Source organism: Syzygium oleosum, unplaced genomic scaffold (assembly GCF_021117445.2).
Source record: "Syzygium oleosum isolate NSW1041296 unplaced genomic scaffold, Sole_v2.1 Sole_v2.07, whole genome shotgun sequence".
NCBI classification, from domain to species: Eukaryota; Viridiplantae; Streptophyta; class Magnoliopsida; order Myrtales; family Myrtaceae; genus Syzygium; species Syzygium oleosum.
Window position 1 is genome coordinate 6,504,806 of NW_026607491.1, and position 16,704 is coordinate 6,521,509.

Genomic DNA, 16,704 nt, shown 5'->3' on the forward strand with positions numbered 1-16,704 from the left:
TTCCTTTTCCCTTCCTTTTCTTCTTTTCAATTTTTTTACTTTCGTTTTTTTCCAACTTTAGTCTAGTGACCCTCACCTAGTATGGGCGGGGGCATCACGGCCCTCGTTGACCACAAGCAATGGCGTTGGACCCTCACCCCTGAACCCTCTAGGCGAGGGTGAGGGTCGGTTGGCGACCTCGCAGGCCCAAAGTTGGAAAAAAAGAAGAAGAAAAAAACAAGAATTACAAAATTACAAGAACTATTTACATTAGTACTGGTCGTGTTACGTAAGACAGTTGGCATTGACTAGACTACTACGTCATCGATTTCTGGCCAAATTAGCCGGAACGACTAAATTAGCAAATTATTAAAAAATTTAGAATTAAATTGGCAAATCATCAAAATGTTGATGATTGAATTGACACAATTGACAAATTTAGGATTGCATTAAACATCGTATGATAGATTTAGGGCTTCTTTCAACCATTTTCTCGTTCTTAGGGCCCCGTTTGGCAAATTGCCAAATAGAGAAAATTTTTGTTCCTTTGTTCCCAGAATAAGTTTAGGAACAAATCCGTTTGTTAAATTTTTTGTGCCAGGGAACAAATTTGCAAAAAATTATTCCTAGAATTAGTTTTGGAACAGAATCAGGAAGCAAAAAAAAGTAGCTTCTTAATTTTGAGAACAATTTTTTCATTTTTGATTCTTCTTTGTTTTCTTCTTCCTTCTTGGTTTGTTGTTCTTCTTCTTCCCGACCGGCCACCGGCCACAGGCCAAGGCCGGCGAGGGCGTCTCGCGGACGGTGAGGCCTCGCCCAGCCATGGCGAGGCCGACCTTGCCATTGCGACCAGCAAGGCCGGCGGCGAGGGTCGCGACGCCCTCGCCGGCGACTGGCCATGGCCAAGGAAGGGAAGGGAAATAAAGAAAAAAAAGAAAGAAATATTAAAAAATTCAAAAATATTATTAAAATAATTATTAATAAAAAACAATTTTGTGTAGTTACCAAACGCTTTTAAATGCTTAGAAATTGTTTCCTGGTACGAAATAAAAAAAAATTATTTCTGAGCAGAATTAATTTTCAGAGACAGAATAGTTGCCGTGTGCGCCCCTAACAAACAAGTTAATAACCTTAACTCATTAGAAGTTCGCGTTAGTTTGAGGACGTCAATTAGAATTTTCCATCCCCTCTCTCTCTCTCTCTCTCTCTCTCTCTCTCTAAACGGGACATGAGCAAAGAACGCGTCACCTAACGAACTCGCTCTGGCATCTCTGCGCTGAAAAATGGTATCTTTGCTTCCTTCCTCTTCCCTGCATTCTACTTGCCAGTTCCGCAGCTCGAATCTGAGCTGCTGGCGTCTTGGGTCCGCGACTTTCTTGCTTTTGTTCGCGGAAAGCTGCTTCTTGAATCCCGCATCCCGGAAGCTGCATTCTGCTCCTGATGCTGATGGACTCGAATTTTGAGTTGAACTTCGTTAGCTGTCGCAAGAGATTGAGCCGAGCGATCGCGGAAATGTGATATCTCGAACGAGTGTGGAAGAAGGGACGAATGTTGATCTGATGATTGTTGTGTAGTCTTTGTGAAACTGCTGATTCTTTTGATGAGATCTTGTCATCCTCCAGCAAGAGCCGATAGCTTATTCTCATCCGTTGTTGAATTGCATTAGATCTGGTACAGATTGGAGCATCTGTCTTCGTGGGTTAGTCGCGATTTTGCGTAGGACCTTCAAAAATTGCATCTTTGAGGGCATTGCTCCATTGGTGTCTGTTTTGGCGTGGAATGGATTTGTTGTTGACTGATTTTAGGAGGTGTAAGCATTTGTCGTTGCACATTGTGCTGTGAGCATAATTACTTTGCTTTGTCCTCAATTTTCAGATTCAGTTCGTGCTTCTCCTAAGTAGGCAGGGTAAAGTGAGGCTGACAAAGTGGTATTCACCTTATCCCCAGAAGGAGAGAACTAAGGTAATTTCATTTCTTACAGTCTGTAGATCATGTTCCCTGTTGTTTACTTAAATATGGACAAGTTGAAAACGTGACCTCAAAAGAAATACTCGAGCTACATTTAGAAAAGTATGTGGAAAATATAATCTGAGGAAGGGTGGTGTTCCAGTAAAATCCTTTGCTTGTACTAGCTTCTGAGTATGTGGCATGCATTCTCTCATCACCTCATGTGTTTGCTTTTCCTTTTTACATGAAGTGATGGACTCAAACAAGACTTACAACAGTTGCATCACGGATATAAATAGTAAAAGTTATTCTCTTGAAGGAGCGCATGAATTTTCTTAATTGGCTGATTTATGGAGAGATGGAAAGAAAGCACACTCATAGTAGCACCAATGATAAGTTTATCAATCTCGCATTTTAGCAAAGTCTAAAAAGTCTATGAAACTGGCAATCTTATCCCATGAAATATTTTTTTTCAGTTTTTTTCCCTCTTAGAAGCATCTTAGGTAATACCGTTCAAGTTTCATTGTGTCAAAGGGGTTTTTGAGAAAGCTTGATAAAATTTAAGCATGCAATTGGTTTGTTGTTTTCGGTTTAGGGTGTTATCTAATAGAAACATGACTAGGATTTCGTTTAAAAGGAGGCTAAGCAACCATGTCTAAAGGGATACTTCCGCGGCTGAGCAAAAAAAAACACCATAAGAACGTGGAAATTTTATGTTTATGGCCTCAAATGCAAAATTAAGTTAACTTTTAAGGTTCATCAGAGTGAACTTGCTCTCTTGATACTTGTTGGTGCGAGAATTGAAAATGAGAGTAGCTTCACTATCTTACTCTATTTTCTCTTCTAGTGCTTCCTTTAAGATTGGTCATTCGTGATAATCTAGTTATTTGAGAGTTATCAGTAGGGATTCTAGACTTGTCGATAAAAAATAAGTAGGGAAACCACCAAGCTTGTCTCCCTCATTGGATAATTGGTGGACAGCACCCTCTAGTGAAAAGTCATAGATATTCCCTTCACCAGATGACCTTGCACCATCGATTACCAGCGGAACCATGAACCATGCTATATTAATGCCACCTCCATTAGCCTTTTTATTTGCTATTAGGTGACGATTCCTAGTTGCTAATGTTAGTCTTCGTAGGGATAGAATTTGTTGATATGTAATATGGGCTATTTCTCTTGCATTCAAATCGTCAATAGACCTACAAAATGTTACTTGAACTTCTGAACTGTGCTTAGTTCATAACAAATCCTGCTTCATCTGGTTATTTGTTGTCTCCATCATGCTGCTGGGAATGTATTCCCATGCTAAAATACTATTATTTCTTGTATGCTCATGCTGTTAGGTTATTCGAGAGATTAGTGGTGAAGTACTTACAAGAGGGCCCAAACTTTGCAACTTTGTCGAGTGGAGAGGATTAAAAGTTGTTTATAGAAGGTATGCCTACAGTTTTTGCAAAGTCTTTTAGCTGTCTGTACCTTCTATAATTCAGTAGTTGGCACTGAGTATATGCAGACTGTTATATCGTTTGTTAATCTGGTTAGGTATGCCAGCCTTTACTTCTGTATGTGCATCGACCAAGACGACAATGAACTGGAGGTTCTTGAAATAATCCATCACTATGTGGAAACTTTAGATCGCTACTTTGGAAGCGTAAGCTTTTTTATCTTGAAGAATGAAGAGCGAGATGCTGAGTTTTTTATGAGTTGAAGGTGGTTTGACAGATTTTTACTTTTTTCCGGTGCCCCCTTCTGTTTCCCTAATAGGTGTGCGAGCTGGACTTGATCTTCAACTTCCACAAGGTACGGACTCTAAATCTCCCTTGGTGGGATCCTCTTTTCACATTTTGTTGTCATAACCACGCAAAAGATGGATAGTTTCTGCTCTCGCTGGCCTTACATGTTCTTAGTGCATGCTATAACTGCCCCACAGCCAATTTAGCTACCTTTCCTTCTCTCTGATGTTAATGTGATTCTGACATTGAACCTCAAACTACTAGGCTTATTACATTCTGGACGAGCTACTGCTGGCTGGTGAACTTCAGGAGTCGAGCAAGAAAACTGTTGCCCGTCTTATCGCTGGACAGGTGCATTTCCTGTCCTTTTACTCGGAGTTGGAGGTTCTGTCCACCCCTGACTTATTCTTAATCGCAGGACGCTTTGGTGGAGACTGCCAAAGAGGAGGCTAACTCCATCAGCAACATAATTGCTCAGGCCAGCAAATGAGGGCACCACTCCCTCTCTCGCTCGACTTCCGAATCTCCGACTGATCTGGCGGCCGAGAGAAAGCTCGGAAAGGTCCCCCAGCATCAATTGCAAATTTGTCATTTGTTTCCACATATTTTGTCACCATTCATTGTTGTTAAATTTCATTTTCATGTGGTGTGTTACATATGTTGAGACTTCTTCACATAATTAGTTTACAAAACGATGCGACTCTTATTGTGTATTCAATATGAAGCAAGAAATGCTCACTTGCAGCTTGCCATAGTGTCGTAAACTAATTTCGTAAACCTGCCTTAAGAGTATGTAGCATTACTACTGATTTAACTCGATGATTTAGCTCATTGTCTTTGACAGGCGGTAGTAACATATTGGTATTAAGGAAGGGGGAGAGATTAATCACGCACGCAAAAAATTAAGGTCGTGTCATCGGACATATGAACAAAACTTTCTGTTCCTTCCGAATGAACCCTGAATACAACAACTCCTTTAAAGCTTAACTTCATCTATTTCCCCAGCTGATCTTTAAGTTTAAAATTCGTCGACTCTGAGAACTACAATTCAAGGTCACAGATTTCTGATTGTAGGCATTTCAGTCCTGGAAGACTCTGCAATCTAAATCGGGACAAATTTTCTCGAAATTATCAGAATTTACAATTTATTGGTCGAGGTTCAGTTTCGTCGGACAGCTCCCCTGAGTGAGGAAGTAAAAATTGTCTGACTTGTCAAGAAAAAGAAGTAAAAATCTATCGAAGAAACACAAAACCAGAGAAAAGAGAAAAAGTTTTGATGGAAGAATGCTACAAAGACTGCTAGAGACTAGTGACTCCACGCAAAGCTGTGGGAATCAAAATCAAATGGACATCCTTCTTTTTCCTGTTGAACCACACAACACTCAAACAATTCGATTTTCTTTCAGAAAAAAAGGGAAGTAAATTTCTGGCCCAAAAGAAACAACCTCTTTTTGGCCAACAATCATCCAGATTGTTGAAAAGAGGAAGTTGTCAATTCACACAATGTGTCCTAAACTAGACGAGACCTCGCTGCCAGTACAACACTTTTGTGTGACACTTTTGTGTCTCGTCTGCAATAGATATTCAACGAATATCAAAAGATCACGTCCGCTCGGAAAACCAAAATGAACAAATCTATTGCCAAAGCAGATAACTCGATAAAATGACATTGGAGATTAATAACTGAAGAAGTTTCCAAAAAGCAGCATTTCAATTGCTTCTTCCTATTCGACCGAAAAAAAAAAGTGCTTCGTAAAAGCGTTCGTGTTTATAAATAGTATTGGTCCAGAACACAAAGAACCAATTCACAACTTTTCACCACCACATAATAACACTTAGACGGGCACATGCAGTGAGTACGAAGCAAACAAGTACATGACAAGTATGCGATGCGTACGCCCCATGTATATGGCTGCCTTGTTCTAATCCTTCCTGGGCACAACCTTCACTGCTGTCAGGAGAACAACCACAAGCACGAATCTGTCCGCGAGGAAGGATGAGCAATGTCGTCAACAGCTGTGACTTAGTATGTAGCTTCTCCGGGTTCAACAATGCATCTAGCTGTTGATTAAGCTTTGGAAGTACTTCTGAAGATGAATCTGTTCACGTAGCAACGGCCAAATTTCTATCTGGAGCGGCACTGACACCCTGTGCATTTGTTGAAGCCCTCCCTGAAAAATCCATCAGCACCCATCCAAATTAATTCATGCTTTAATTTTCCTACGATCATCAAATATTCTTCTAAATGTACTAACCTTTCTCCATTTTCTTTCTGCTGCGCCATAGAAGCCGAATAGGGGTACCTGAAAACCCTGCGTTTGATCGCAGTTGCTTCTCCATATACCTCCGATATGTCTCAGAGAAAAGTTTGGCATCATTTACAAAGAAAACAAATGTGGGTGGCCTGATAGCAGCCTGCCAACACAAAATTTATCCCATCAAAATTTATTAAAACTGAAACAACCTTGGTTCTAAGATGAGACTAAAATTCTGTTAATGAGCTTCAGCATTTATTACTATGTACCTCATGATTTGCTAAAGTAGCAGCATCAGTTTGATGACCATTAGCTAAAACATTAGACGAGGCATGACAAATTGCTAGTTGCTATAGTAATAAACACGCTGACGGCACTAAAATATATATCAAGGTTGTCTAGATGATAAACACAAGATAATTCAGCTGCGCTACCATAGAACGAACCTGAGTGCAGTAATAAACCCGCCCTCTCTTTCCACCACGAGTCTGTGGAGGTGCTTTAAAAGCCACTGCCTCCTGCACCACTTGATTTAGTATAGCAGTGCTAAGCCTTCTTGACCTCTCCTTTTCCACTGTGCCCGCAGCAACAATGATCCTACAACAGAAATTTGGTTTTATATCATTCAATGAGCAGGATTAATTTTTTGCCACCAAAATTGAGCAGGATAAACTCCAAATTTCTCTTTATTACTGATTGTTTCTTTTGCCAAATGGGGATACTTTCTAATTCTGCAATAAACCTTCATATTGCATATTTACAATAAAGTTGCAAACAGACAAAGAACATCTGATTAGATCAAAACAACATGGGATCGGCACCTACTTTTCAACGCTGTTACCAGCTATTGCAGTTGAATAAACAATCGGTGCCCAATCAAGACTGCGAAGCTTCTCCCTAACATCTTGCTCATAGTATGTCGCACTTTGCTGGTTTTTATTGGGTATCGTATCCCACTTATTCACAACGATAAGGCAACCTTTTCCTTCCTTTTCTATCCTCTCAGCAATCCGGAAATCCTACAATAGTTGACAAAAAAACCACAAAATGGTCATTCTGATGAATTCAACCTACAGTTAAAACAAAAACTAAAAATTTATGCAGATTAACAAACCTAAATCAATTTAAATACTGAGAATAATCAGCCAAACAATTCATAATCACAACAGAATTTTTCAAAAACTGCTCACTGCATTAGAAACTACACTGATGTTAAGAACTCAACCTTTCCTATACCTATTGCAAGTCAAGTTTAGCAGATTATTTGGTAAGGACATGCCCATGTTGGTCCACATCATGCTATGTATCCAGGAAGTGCTTTCTGGGCAAAGCAAAGCCTTAGAGTCATATGCAGACATGTCCAATAAAGATTGGACTGAGGATGTCTCAGCTAGCCCGGTGGACAGTTGAATGAACCAATTAACTCATCCACCAAACTAATTCTTACAATTATCCTCATCAAGAAATCTCATCACACTCAACAGTCACGTTATAGAAGATTTCAGCTCCTTTATTCCATGAAGTTATATATGAAATTAAGAGAAGAGAATGAACAGATTTTAAATCATAAAGATTCTAGATTCCATAAAGAAGCTAGAAAAGACTAGCGACTTTTGATTAGCCAAGAATCTGTTGCACTACATTTCCTTGCATATATCAAGCTAGAAATTTGCAGATCATGAAGAAGAAATTAATGGAGTTAATAGTTCATATAGATCTTCATGTAAGTACCTGCTCAGTGATGCAAGCCATTGCCTCAATGACAAGAGCGACTACATCAGAACGTCGGATGGCGCGAAATGCTCGGTTGACTGATAATGCCTCTGTTGTACTGCCTGATGAAGCAACAGCTGCTCTTCTTCTGATTCCAGCTGTATCAATAAGCCGGAACTTCTGAAAATGATAGAGCTGACTGATCAACTAATATTCTCGATTGCTACCCTAAAGTGAGAGTTTCATGATTTCACCCCTGTATTTATTAACATTGCCATTGCTTAGCAACACTTTGGCTCGAGTTATGAATGGAGGAGTAAAATATTCTTTCCCATAACTCTCCATTCTTAACTTAAATTTGGAGAAGAATTTGGGGATTTGTTCGGCTCTGGGAAGGGCTTTGGCAGCTGGCATGTGGAACTAACGTGATCTATAGATAATCTGAGAGGAAGGCCTCTCTTGATCATCTCATGGAGGCTTGAATCGGAGACCTAAGCTATAGCAGTCATCCATGAAAGGCACAAACAGAAAATATGTGGCATGTTTATTCATCAACACAGTATAAAGCTGTGACAAGGTTCATAATGTCCTCAATGATGTCTGAGTCGGAGCTAGTGATGGTAATTATAAGCATTGTGTAATTAGATTATTAAGTTGCTTTGCTAGTAAATTGTGGTAGTAGTAGCAGGAATTAGTCCCTTGGAATTTCAATCAATGAATTGCTTGGTTATCTTGAAAAGGTAGACAAAAATAAAATGAACAATTTGAGATCATGTGAAGTCATGGAAGTAGCTAAACTCTTACAATGACATACTCGGGGGTAGAAATATCTCAATGTGATCCTCAGGGAAAAATCAGACATTCAAAATGAGCAGACGCGAAGTAGCGAGAAACAAACTCACACTCTAGATGGAAAGAAAAACCTTAATAAGTCAAAAGCAGACTTCTACTCAAGGTAAACTTCCCCATCGTATATGTTTGCGAGGAGGGGAGAAATAAATTAGAATAGAAAATACAAAAATTTGAAACATCCCCTCTTCTCCTCAAAAAAATTTCTAAATTTTCCCCATTTTCCACCCAAACTTTCATTCCACCCCTTTCCCCTCATTTCCAAATATATAGCATAAGTCCATGAATGCTCTGTCTGACATCCATTCAAATGATCAAGGAACTAAACGTTTGATGATTGCTGAAACAACTTATTCAATTTTATCGCCCATAAGGATGCACAAAGTTACTTAGCAACAGACTAAAATTATCAAGCAATTACAATGCTTGACATAAAGATGTGTAACATACAGAGATCATACCTGGCCATCTGCTCCCATAAATTCAGTATCAATAGCATCGCGGGTGGTTCCACTGATTGGGCTAACAATTGTTCTATCCTCTCCAACCAGTGCATTCAAAATGCTACTTTTACCCACATTAGGACGGCCGACAATAGCAATTGCAGGAACATAACTTTCTCCTTCTTCAAAATTCTCCTGGCCCTATTTATTTAGACGTAAATTCCAAAATGATGTCAGAACAAATTACATCTCAGTGCACAGATCTTTAGTCTCTGTAGATCTCCTGACATTCATTACCTGATGAACTAATAAGTCAATTAGGAATATGAAACAACACAGTTTTGAAAGTCTTTAGTAGCATGAGCATAGCTTTCCATAAACTCCTCTCATCCAAGCGTAAGATATTGATGACGACCTAAGGTATCGCTCTTAATTTTTCAATCATTGACAAAGTATAGAGATTTAAAAGAAATAAATCTGGCCTCAGCAAAACTCCATTGATTGTTCGAAAGGAAGGAATTCACTGTCAAAGTTTGACAGATCTGAAATGCCGATCACAATACTTTATTGAACAAAACAGTATGAATGGACCGCCTATAGGATACAAACCTCGATCTTTTTCAGTCCTGAGCAAATAAGATCAAGAAGCTCGCCTGTTCCACTCCCAGATATAGCAGAAATAGGAAGTGGCGACAACCTGAGAGAGGAAACAAAAGTTCATTGTCAAACTGCCCAAAGAAAAAGAGGACACATTACTATTATATCAATAAGAGGATTCAACATCCCAGAGACGGACAAATGGAAGATGGCGGACAAGCTTCCAGTTTTGGCAGGAATAAATCTAGAGCATCCTCTAGTGCATAACTCGTATTACCAATCACCAACCTAAATGAAACGCGTTGATCTTGTTGTTTTAGTCGAGAAGAAAACACTTCTTATAACACGTACTCGATGTACGACTTCAGGATAAAGAGACAATAATAACGATAAAGAGAGATAATTATACAAACTTAAGCAAAAGGTATTTTGGTACTCAGTGATCCGTCCGACATCTATTCGTTTACTTAATTCCAGACAAATCACCAGCTACTTAAATGAAGAAGCTTTGCTGCAAACTGAAGACTGTACTGACAGCAACAACAGTCTATTGCAAATGGCATTTGTTTAGTTTCCTCAACCACTTGGTTGTTGCCTCCGCCTGGGATGCATCTGCTAGAGCTTTGTGTCGTTTGCACGCTTTTCAAGCATTACAGCTAGCAATTCAGTGGTTATCAGTAAACGGAGATTCTGGTGCAACTTCATTGGCGTTCTTACAATTATTAGCTTTTCAGCAGCTTTAAGTTTGATTCGTGGTCTCCAATTAAAGTTTAATTTCTCTAAAAATGATACTCCTCCGCCCCCTCCTTCCCTCTTCAGGAGTTTGTACACAACTGCACGTATATCTTCTTGATATATTGTGAGTCAACATGGGACTAGTTGAAGGAATGAGCCTCCCAACACGTGTCAATATCCAATAGATCTATAAATGATTAACGCCTCAAACGGATCTGGAACCCGCGCCCCTCTTAAATAAAGTCGACATACGAGGCATCAAGAAAGTTTTTCCCCCGGACAAAAACGTCCACACGAAAAATAAGAGTTTACTACATAGAAAAAAATCTGAAACTGAACATCCCTTTCTGTGTAACCAAACTCAGTACTGTAACCACTTTATTCTGGTAAGATGTTTGTATGGTGCTGGAACTGGAAGAGACATCAGTGAATGAAAATTGAGAAAGATGATGAGATAGACAGGCTTGGCCAAAATATAACATTTTCCTTTACTCAACAATGCAAAATCCAGCATGCAAGTATCACCTAAATACAAATATTTGCTACATGGAGGCCAAGAATTTTAGTTTGAGAGAACATAAACTCACCCCAATGACCAAAATTCAGTTGCCTGCAATATTCCTCTACGAGGTGATTCACACTTGTTTACAGCAAGTATGATATACTTATCAGAGTAGTTCTTTCTCAGCCAGTCAGCTATCTCCACATCGGCTGCTGTTAGACCTGCCTGTTAAGCTTTTAAGATATCAGAAACGCATCCACAGCATTTTTAACTCACATGTGGAACAAGGAGGATAAAATATCAAAAATTAGGAATTCTCTCACTAATTATTTGTAGAGAAGAAATGTACTAAGTTTGACGAAAAAAATTGAGTTTATGAGCTAGGACATTGAACCTCATGCTGATGATATAAGTCATCAGTCGGATCTTGAGAAATCACAAGCCAACTGATCGGACATCAAAGGACGCTTCTGCATCTATTCTTATTACACCGTAATCTCCTTAATGGGAATGCCAAAAAGCTAAATTCACTCTTCATTTACTGCTGTTTTTCACCGCGTAGCATCTTAATAACCTCAATTAAAAAATTAATCTGGTTTTTATGATGATGAGTGTATATATTTGCTTTGTCTGGCTTCAGACCAAGGACTGGATGATCGAGTAAGGTGCCATAATATTCACAACCACCAACAGAGCTGCATGCACTTATTAACAAACTTGAATTTCAAACTTTTTAATTCTAGTTGTCATTTGCTGAAGATGAGGATATCACAGATCTGGGGTATGTTTGGAACACCAATAGGAATAAAACGAAAGAAAAAAACTTGAAGCACTATATTACACTTTGATGTGGAAGCGAAACAATGCCTATCATCTTAGAAATATTGTCTTTTCCCCTATTTATGGATATGGCAAAAAATTTAAGAATAGGTCAGTTGACTGCTTAGAGAATGTATTTCTATGATACATAATGAAATTAAGGAATCTGTTAGTATATTATTAGAATTACTTATGGTATACTCTTTATATGATATATAATGAGATTAAGGAATCTGTTAGTATATTTTAAATAGAGTTCACTGGAGAATGAACAAAAGGAAGAAACAGTAGAAAGTAGCATAATAAAGAGTATACCATAAGTAGTTCAAAATAAAGCGAGTGAATATGTCCAATATATAAAGAAAAATTTCCTTGATTATCTTCTCTTACGATACTACAATCCTATTCAGATTGGGTAATCGAATTTTATGAACAAATCAGCCTGCGTTGGTAGTTCAGGTTTGAATTTGAATTTTGATTAAATTGGAGTGAACTAAGTCTAATTTTATTTATTCATTGTTGGCCGCATGTATTGGCTCTCATTCTAGAAACCACAGCCCTTGATGAGACCAATAAAGTCATAACATACATAGAATCCCATTCTTATGGTCAGTTCAAACTTCATCAAATGATAACAAATTCATGAACACAGGAACTAGCTAGTTTTCCACTGGGGAGAAGGACAACTTGGTGACTGGAAGAAGGCTATCAAATTTGTAGTGCCTGAGACCTCTTTTGCAAATTTCTAGAGCAAACTTAATCAAAATTGTTCTAGATGGCCCTCTCAGGTAATAAAGTCCCCCCAGATAAACTATCCACATAAGATATTTTGCATGAAGAGAACAAAAATAGGTTTTTTAAGTTGTAAGATGAAAAGATCAGAGTGATAGATGGTAGATTATATTAGAAAAGGACCTTCCAAAAAGTGCCCTCAAATTGGTAAAGAAAGGAGACAAGAAATTAATAGCATCTAAAGGAGCTGAAAAACTCAAGCAGCACCTGGCCATCAACAAGGAATATGATGACACTTGACTCCTCCACAGCGGCAATAGCTTGTTTCTCAATCATGGTAGGCATCCTGGCAACAGCAGCCTCCCTTGAGGCAAGTGGTATCCCATCCATGCCTATGGTGGTGGTAATCGCTAAGTCTTCCATAACATCAGCCTGTGATTTTGATATTGACAGAACTCCGCCAGTATCCACAACCATAAATTCAAAGTCTCCCCAAAAGGATCTTCCATACAAGCGATCTCTAGTGACCCCAGGTTCATCCACCACAATTGCCTTATTCCCCTGTCACAAAAATAATTGACAACTGTACTAGTCAAAGCACGAAAAATAAAGAAATGTAATCAGAAAGTCAAAAGCTTGAAGCAATCCCAGCTTACCCCAACAAGGCGATTGAAGAGTGCTGATTTACCCACATTAGGCCTTCCAACAATTGCCACCCTCGGGAGAAGATGATCAGGGATCTGCAGTTTGAACTTGCAAATTAGAGAATTTAGAATTTCAACTGCATGCAAACTCACAAATGCACGTACTAAAACATGTCTGCAAAGCTGAATAAGAATCAACCTCAAGCCTAATGATATGGACCTGGTTGATTGATATATGAGAACATGTCTTGCGAGCCTCAAACAATGGAAACAGCACAGACATATTACAATCGATTTTTATTCTACCTACAAAGAACAACATTTCCTCCCCTTAAAAATAACACACACGAGAAAGAGTTTAATGCCTATCAGCAGTATCCAGTATTTTCTCATCATAAATGATATTTCTTTATTCGACCACAAGGTCATGCGATCGGCACATTCATAAAGGGATAAAGCATATTCCAGATGATTCACAAAAGGGATTAGAAGGGGAATTGCAGCATAAATTGAAGTTGGAGAATGCTAGACTTATTAAAACTGGTTTACAAAATTGGTTTACCATGTATCGTGTCAAGCTATCGCAGGTTCTTCAATATAGCCTATTTGTTTAAAGGGCCACTCACAATCTCCTGCATCACTTAGTAAACCGATATTGTAAGATAATCTTAGGAAGTCCATCATTGCTCATTTAAGTTTTATCACTCTTAACTACAGAATCTTTGTTCACAAATGAAACGGTTTGCACTAAATGTTCTTATCTATTTCCTGCAATGGACAAATGTTGGTATCTCCTGAACTTCAGCTTCATCATCCACAATTAGCATAAGTAACTTCGCTGAAATATTGCAAAAAAATAAAAACAAAAATGAAGTCATGGCTCATACTGATGCAGCAACTTATCAAATACCAGAGCAAATAACTCCCGCCAATGTTCAAACGTATGTGCTCAGTATCAGGTTCGATCAAATAGTAGGTTACCCAGAGAGGGAGAGATAGAGAGAGTCTTACAACATTTCTTATAGCCCGTTTACCCCTTTTCTGCTTTCCAGTAGCTTCCTTTTGCTCATTCCCCTCCTCTTCTGTTATTGAGAAACAATTTTTTCCAAAATTAGGCGACGTCGCAAGGCACTTGTTAAGCACAATACATAACTTCATCTCAAGTTGCGGAGTACGTCCAGACACCCTCACCTTGTTTCTCAATGCCACTCGACACGCTCATTAAGCAAGTCAAAATCTCGAAATTGTCAAGCTCAGCACAAACTCAAAAGGAAACTAGAGCCTCACCTCAAGACATCACGCACGGAGCCGGAAGATATCTACGAAGAACGAACGAGAAAACAAAAAAAAAAAAGAAAAAGCGAAGGAAATAACCATAACCAAAAGCAAGCAAAGACGCACCGCTTCTCAGCTCGCGCGACAGCGAGCGCGAGTACTCCACAACCGCGTCTCTGGCTTCTCGCTCGAGAGCCTCCACATCGACCGGAGCAGCCTCTCCGCCACCGTCCTCTTCGTCCCCATCGCCTCCGATCTCGACGCCGGAGAACTCGTCGCCGGCGCAGCGGGGGGGCGAGCGCGGCGGGGCGGAGCGAATCGGGGCGCTTCCGCGTGGATTGGCGACGGCGACGGCGAGACGCGAGGACAGAGAAGCGGGAAGGGGGAGAGCGGGAGGCCGAGAGATGGAGGTCTTGGGGAGGAGAGAGCAGGCGCTGAAGGCGAAGAGCTCCAGAGCTGACATTGCTGAGCGAGCGAGCGCGCGGGGGCGGGGGTTTTGGCCGTTGCTTCGCGAGGCGAGATGATGAGACCGGGGGGGTTTATCCACTTTTTTTTCTTCTTTTTTCTTTTTGTTTGTCGCTTTTTTTTTATTTTTCTGATAAACTTTTGGTTTTTTTCACTCTTTTTTTTTCTATTTTACTCTCAAAATGAATTTTTACCTTTTTATATCAAATTTTGCTGTGCACATGTTTTATTTCTATTTATTTTTTTATTATTAAGCATTTGAAATTTATACAATATGAAAATATTTGTCTAAGAATTTATATATAATTATTTGGGATAAATACACTTTTCTCTTTTTTGGTCGAAGGAATAAATACACTGGAACTCATAAAACTTATTATGAAAGTGCAATTGAGTTATAAAACTTTCAAAAAGTGAAATCACGTCCTAAAATTTGTTACAAAAGTGCAATCGAATCCTAAAAATTTCAAAAAGTGCAATCAAGTCATAATACTTATCACGAAAGTGCAATTGAGTTCTGAAATTTTCAAAACGTGTAATCAATAAAAGAACTTGGTTGCACTTTTTTTAAAGTTTCAGGACTCGATTGCACTTTCGTAACAAGTTTTCGAGCTTTCAATGCACTTATCCCTAATTATTTCTTTAATTTTTAAAATTTAACTGATGCTTTACATTTTTACAAAATTATAAAAGTTACGTTTTTCGATTTTTCAAAAGTCCAAACAAACATTTAATCCACGGGGCTACATGCCCAATGATAAAGAAATTGGATCGAGTGGGGATGTTTGAAAATTAGAGTAGGACAGACTAAAAAAAAAAAAAGTCCAAACACACATTTATAGACTTATTAGAAGGATAAAAAGGGAAAAAAACAATAAATCTGTCAAATCCTTTTTCCCGCTAGATATTCCCATCTAAAAAAGGGTTTTTTCCGAAATTTTTTTTGATGCGTTTGTGATTGGTCTATGTTTGAAGACGGTATTTAGGGAGTGATTCGTAGATAGATTATAAACCACGGCTAGCAAGCGGGACGCGATGCTGACAAGGCCATTCGCATTCCAGCCTCACATCGCCCCATCGATGCGGAACATAACGCCCGCTTCCTCCTCGAATCCGCACTTGCCCAGGCCCGAGTCCACGGGAGTCCAAGAAACGGCGACAGGTCAAGAGATCACCTCGAAGGCCCCCGCCGGGCCTGGGCCTGGGCCACGTCGCCCCGGACGAGGTAGAAATGGAAGGAGCGAGTTATGCACGAAGACGTCCGAGACGTGACAGGACCAAGACCAGGCCTTATGAGGGCGTGGGCGAAGGGTGCAGCGGTCGTGAGAAAGACGGGCGGTGGTGGAGCATCCGGTTGCGACGAAGCGAGGGATTCGCAAGACCGGGTTCTGGAGGTGGGGTTGGAAAGGAAATGGACAAAGAGGAGAGAAATCGAAAGAAGCGATGGTGTAGTAGTGATGAGTCAGAAGGTAAATCTCGAATTAAGAAGAAAGAAGAAGCAGCGGCAAAAAGGTAATGGAAAAGGTGTATAGCGTCGCCTGAGAGATTCGAACTCTCGCGGGGAAACCCCATGTACTTAGCAGGCACACGCCTTAACCACTCGGCCAAAGCGACACTTCGGTTATTTAGGATCTTTTCAAATTATGTAGCATTAAAATCCTTTCAATGCGTCCTACGAGTTTCGAACATAAATTTCACGATTTCCTCAAAACCTGAATGATATGTTCAGATTTTACGAAATCGAAAGTAATGGTTTTTGCAAGCGAGAAGGCATAGTAATGCAATGCAATCGGTGATCGAAAAGCAAAGTAAAGATAGTGTGCAAGAAGCACTAGGTCTTAATTCAACCCGAGAACAAGTAAGAACCATCCTAGTCAATTTCATCCGTAGTGCCGTGCTTAATTCTTAACGACTAATGGGTAGGCTTTAGTTCCCATACGCCATCCGGTTCTACCCACAAAAATCAAACCAACTGGGTCAGTTGAAGGTGAAACAGGCTTTGGGACCAAGTTT

At 39.6% G+C, this 16,704-nt stretch overlaps 2 protein-coding genes and 1 non-coding gene across 4 annotated transcripts; 1 reads left to right on the top strand and 2 right to left on the bottom strand.

Annotated features, from left to right (window-relative positions):
• Nucleotides 1–1,124: 1,124 nt before the first annotated feature.
• On the top strand, nt 1,125–4,409 carry LOC115675206 (AP-1 complex subunit sigma-2). Its single transcript, XM_030597811.2, has 7 exons — nt 1,125–1,265; nt 1,855–1,941; nt 3,273–3,364; nt 3,472–3,580; nt 3,694–3,729; nt 3,927–4,013; nt 4,081–4,409. Exons 1-7 carry the CDS (start codon nt 1,263–1,265, stop codon nt 4,150–4,152), a joined length of 486 nt encoding a protein of 161 aa, XP_030453671.1. The 5' UTR covers nt 1,125–1,262; the 3' UTR covers nt 4,153–4,409.
• A 929-nt stretch (nt 4,410–5,338) lies between these two features.
• LOC115675186 (uncharacterized) lies at nt 5,339–14,758 on the bottom strand. Of its 2 annotated transcripts, none has more exons than XM_030597791.2 (12): nt 14,353–14,758; nt 13,963–14,033; nt 12,964–13,047; nt 12,575–12,868; nt 10,842–10,981; nt 9,532–9,619; nt 8,941–9,123; nt 7,649–7,810; nt 6,743–6,936; nt 6,364–6,514; nt 5,918–6,077; nt 5,339–5,833 (listed from the first exon to the last, which is right to left on the bottom strand). In XM_030597791.2, exons 1-12 carry the CDS (start codon nt 14,687–14,689, stop codon nt 5,766–5,768), a joined length of 1,932 nt encoding a protein of 643 aa, XP_030453651.1. In that variant the 5' UTR covers nt 14,690–14,758; the 3' UTR covers nt 5,339–5,765. The 2 variants fall into 2 exon arrangements, with proteins under 2 accessions (XP_030453651.1, XP_056169421.1); XM_056313446.1 differs by having other exon boundaries at nt 12,964–13,059.
• Nucleotides 14,759–16,223: 1,465 nt separating this feature from the next.
• Nucleotides 16,224–16,305, bottom strand: TRNAS-GCU (transfer RNA serine (anticodon GCU)). The gene has a single exon. It is a non-coding gene; the product is annotated as a tRNA-Ser (tRNA).
• Nucleotides 16,306–16,704: the final 399 nt, after the last annotated feature.

What these genes read in the sequence shown, in the direction of transcription:
- LOC115675206 (XM_030597811.2), top strand. An exon ending in TGATCTTCAACTTCCACAAG is followed by an intron (nt 3,730 to 3,926) that starts GTACGGACTCTA and finishes TCAAACTACTAG; the next exon opens with GCTTATTACATTCTGGACGA. An exon ending in CCCGTCTTATCGCTGGACAG is followed by an intron (nt 4,014 to 4,080) that starts GTGCATTTCCTG and finishes TCTTAATCGCAG; the next exon opens with GACGCTTTGGTGGAGACTGC.
- LOC115675186 (XM_056313446.1), bottom strand. Translation starts at nt 14,689, where the DNA reads ATGTCAGCTCTGGAGCTCTTCGCCTTCAGCGCCTGCTCTCTCCTCCCC. An exon ending in GTCGCGCGAGCTGAGAAGCG is followed by an intron (nt 14,034 to 14,352) that starts GTGCGTCTTTGC and finishes TCTCAATAACAG; the next exon opens with AAGAGGAGGGGAATGAGCAA. An exon ending in GCTGGTAACAGCGTTGAAAA is followed by an intron (nt 6,515 to 6,742) that starts GTAGGTGCCGAT and finishes TTTCTGTTGTAG; the next exon opens with GATCATTGTTGCTGCGGGCA.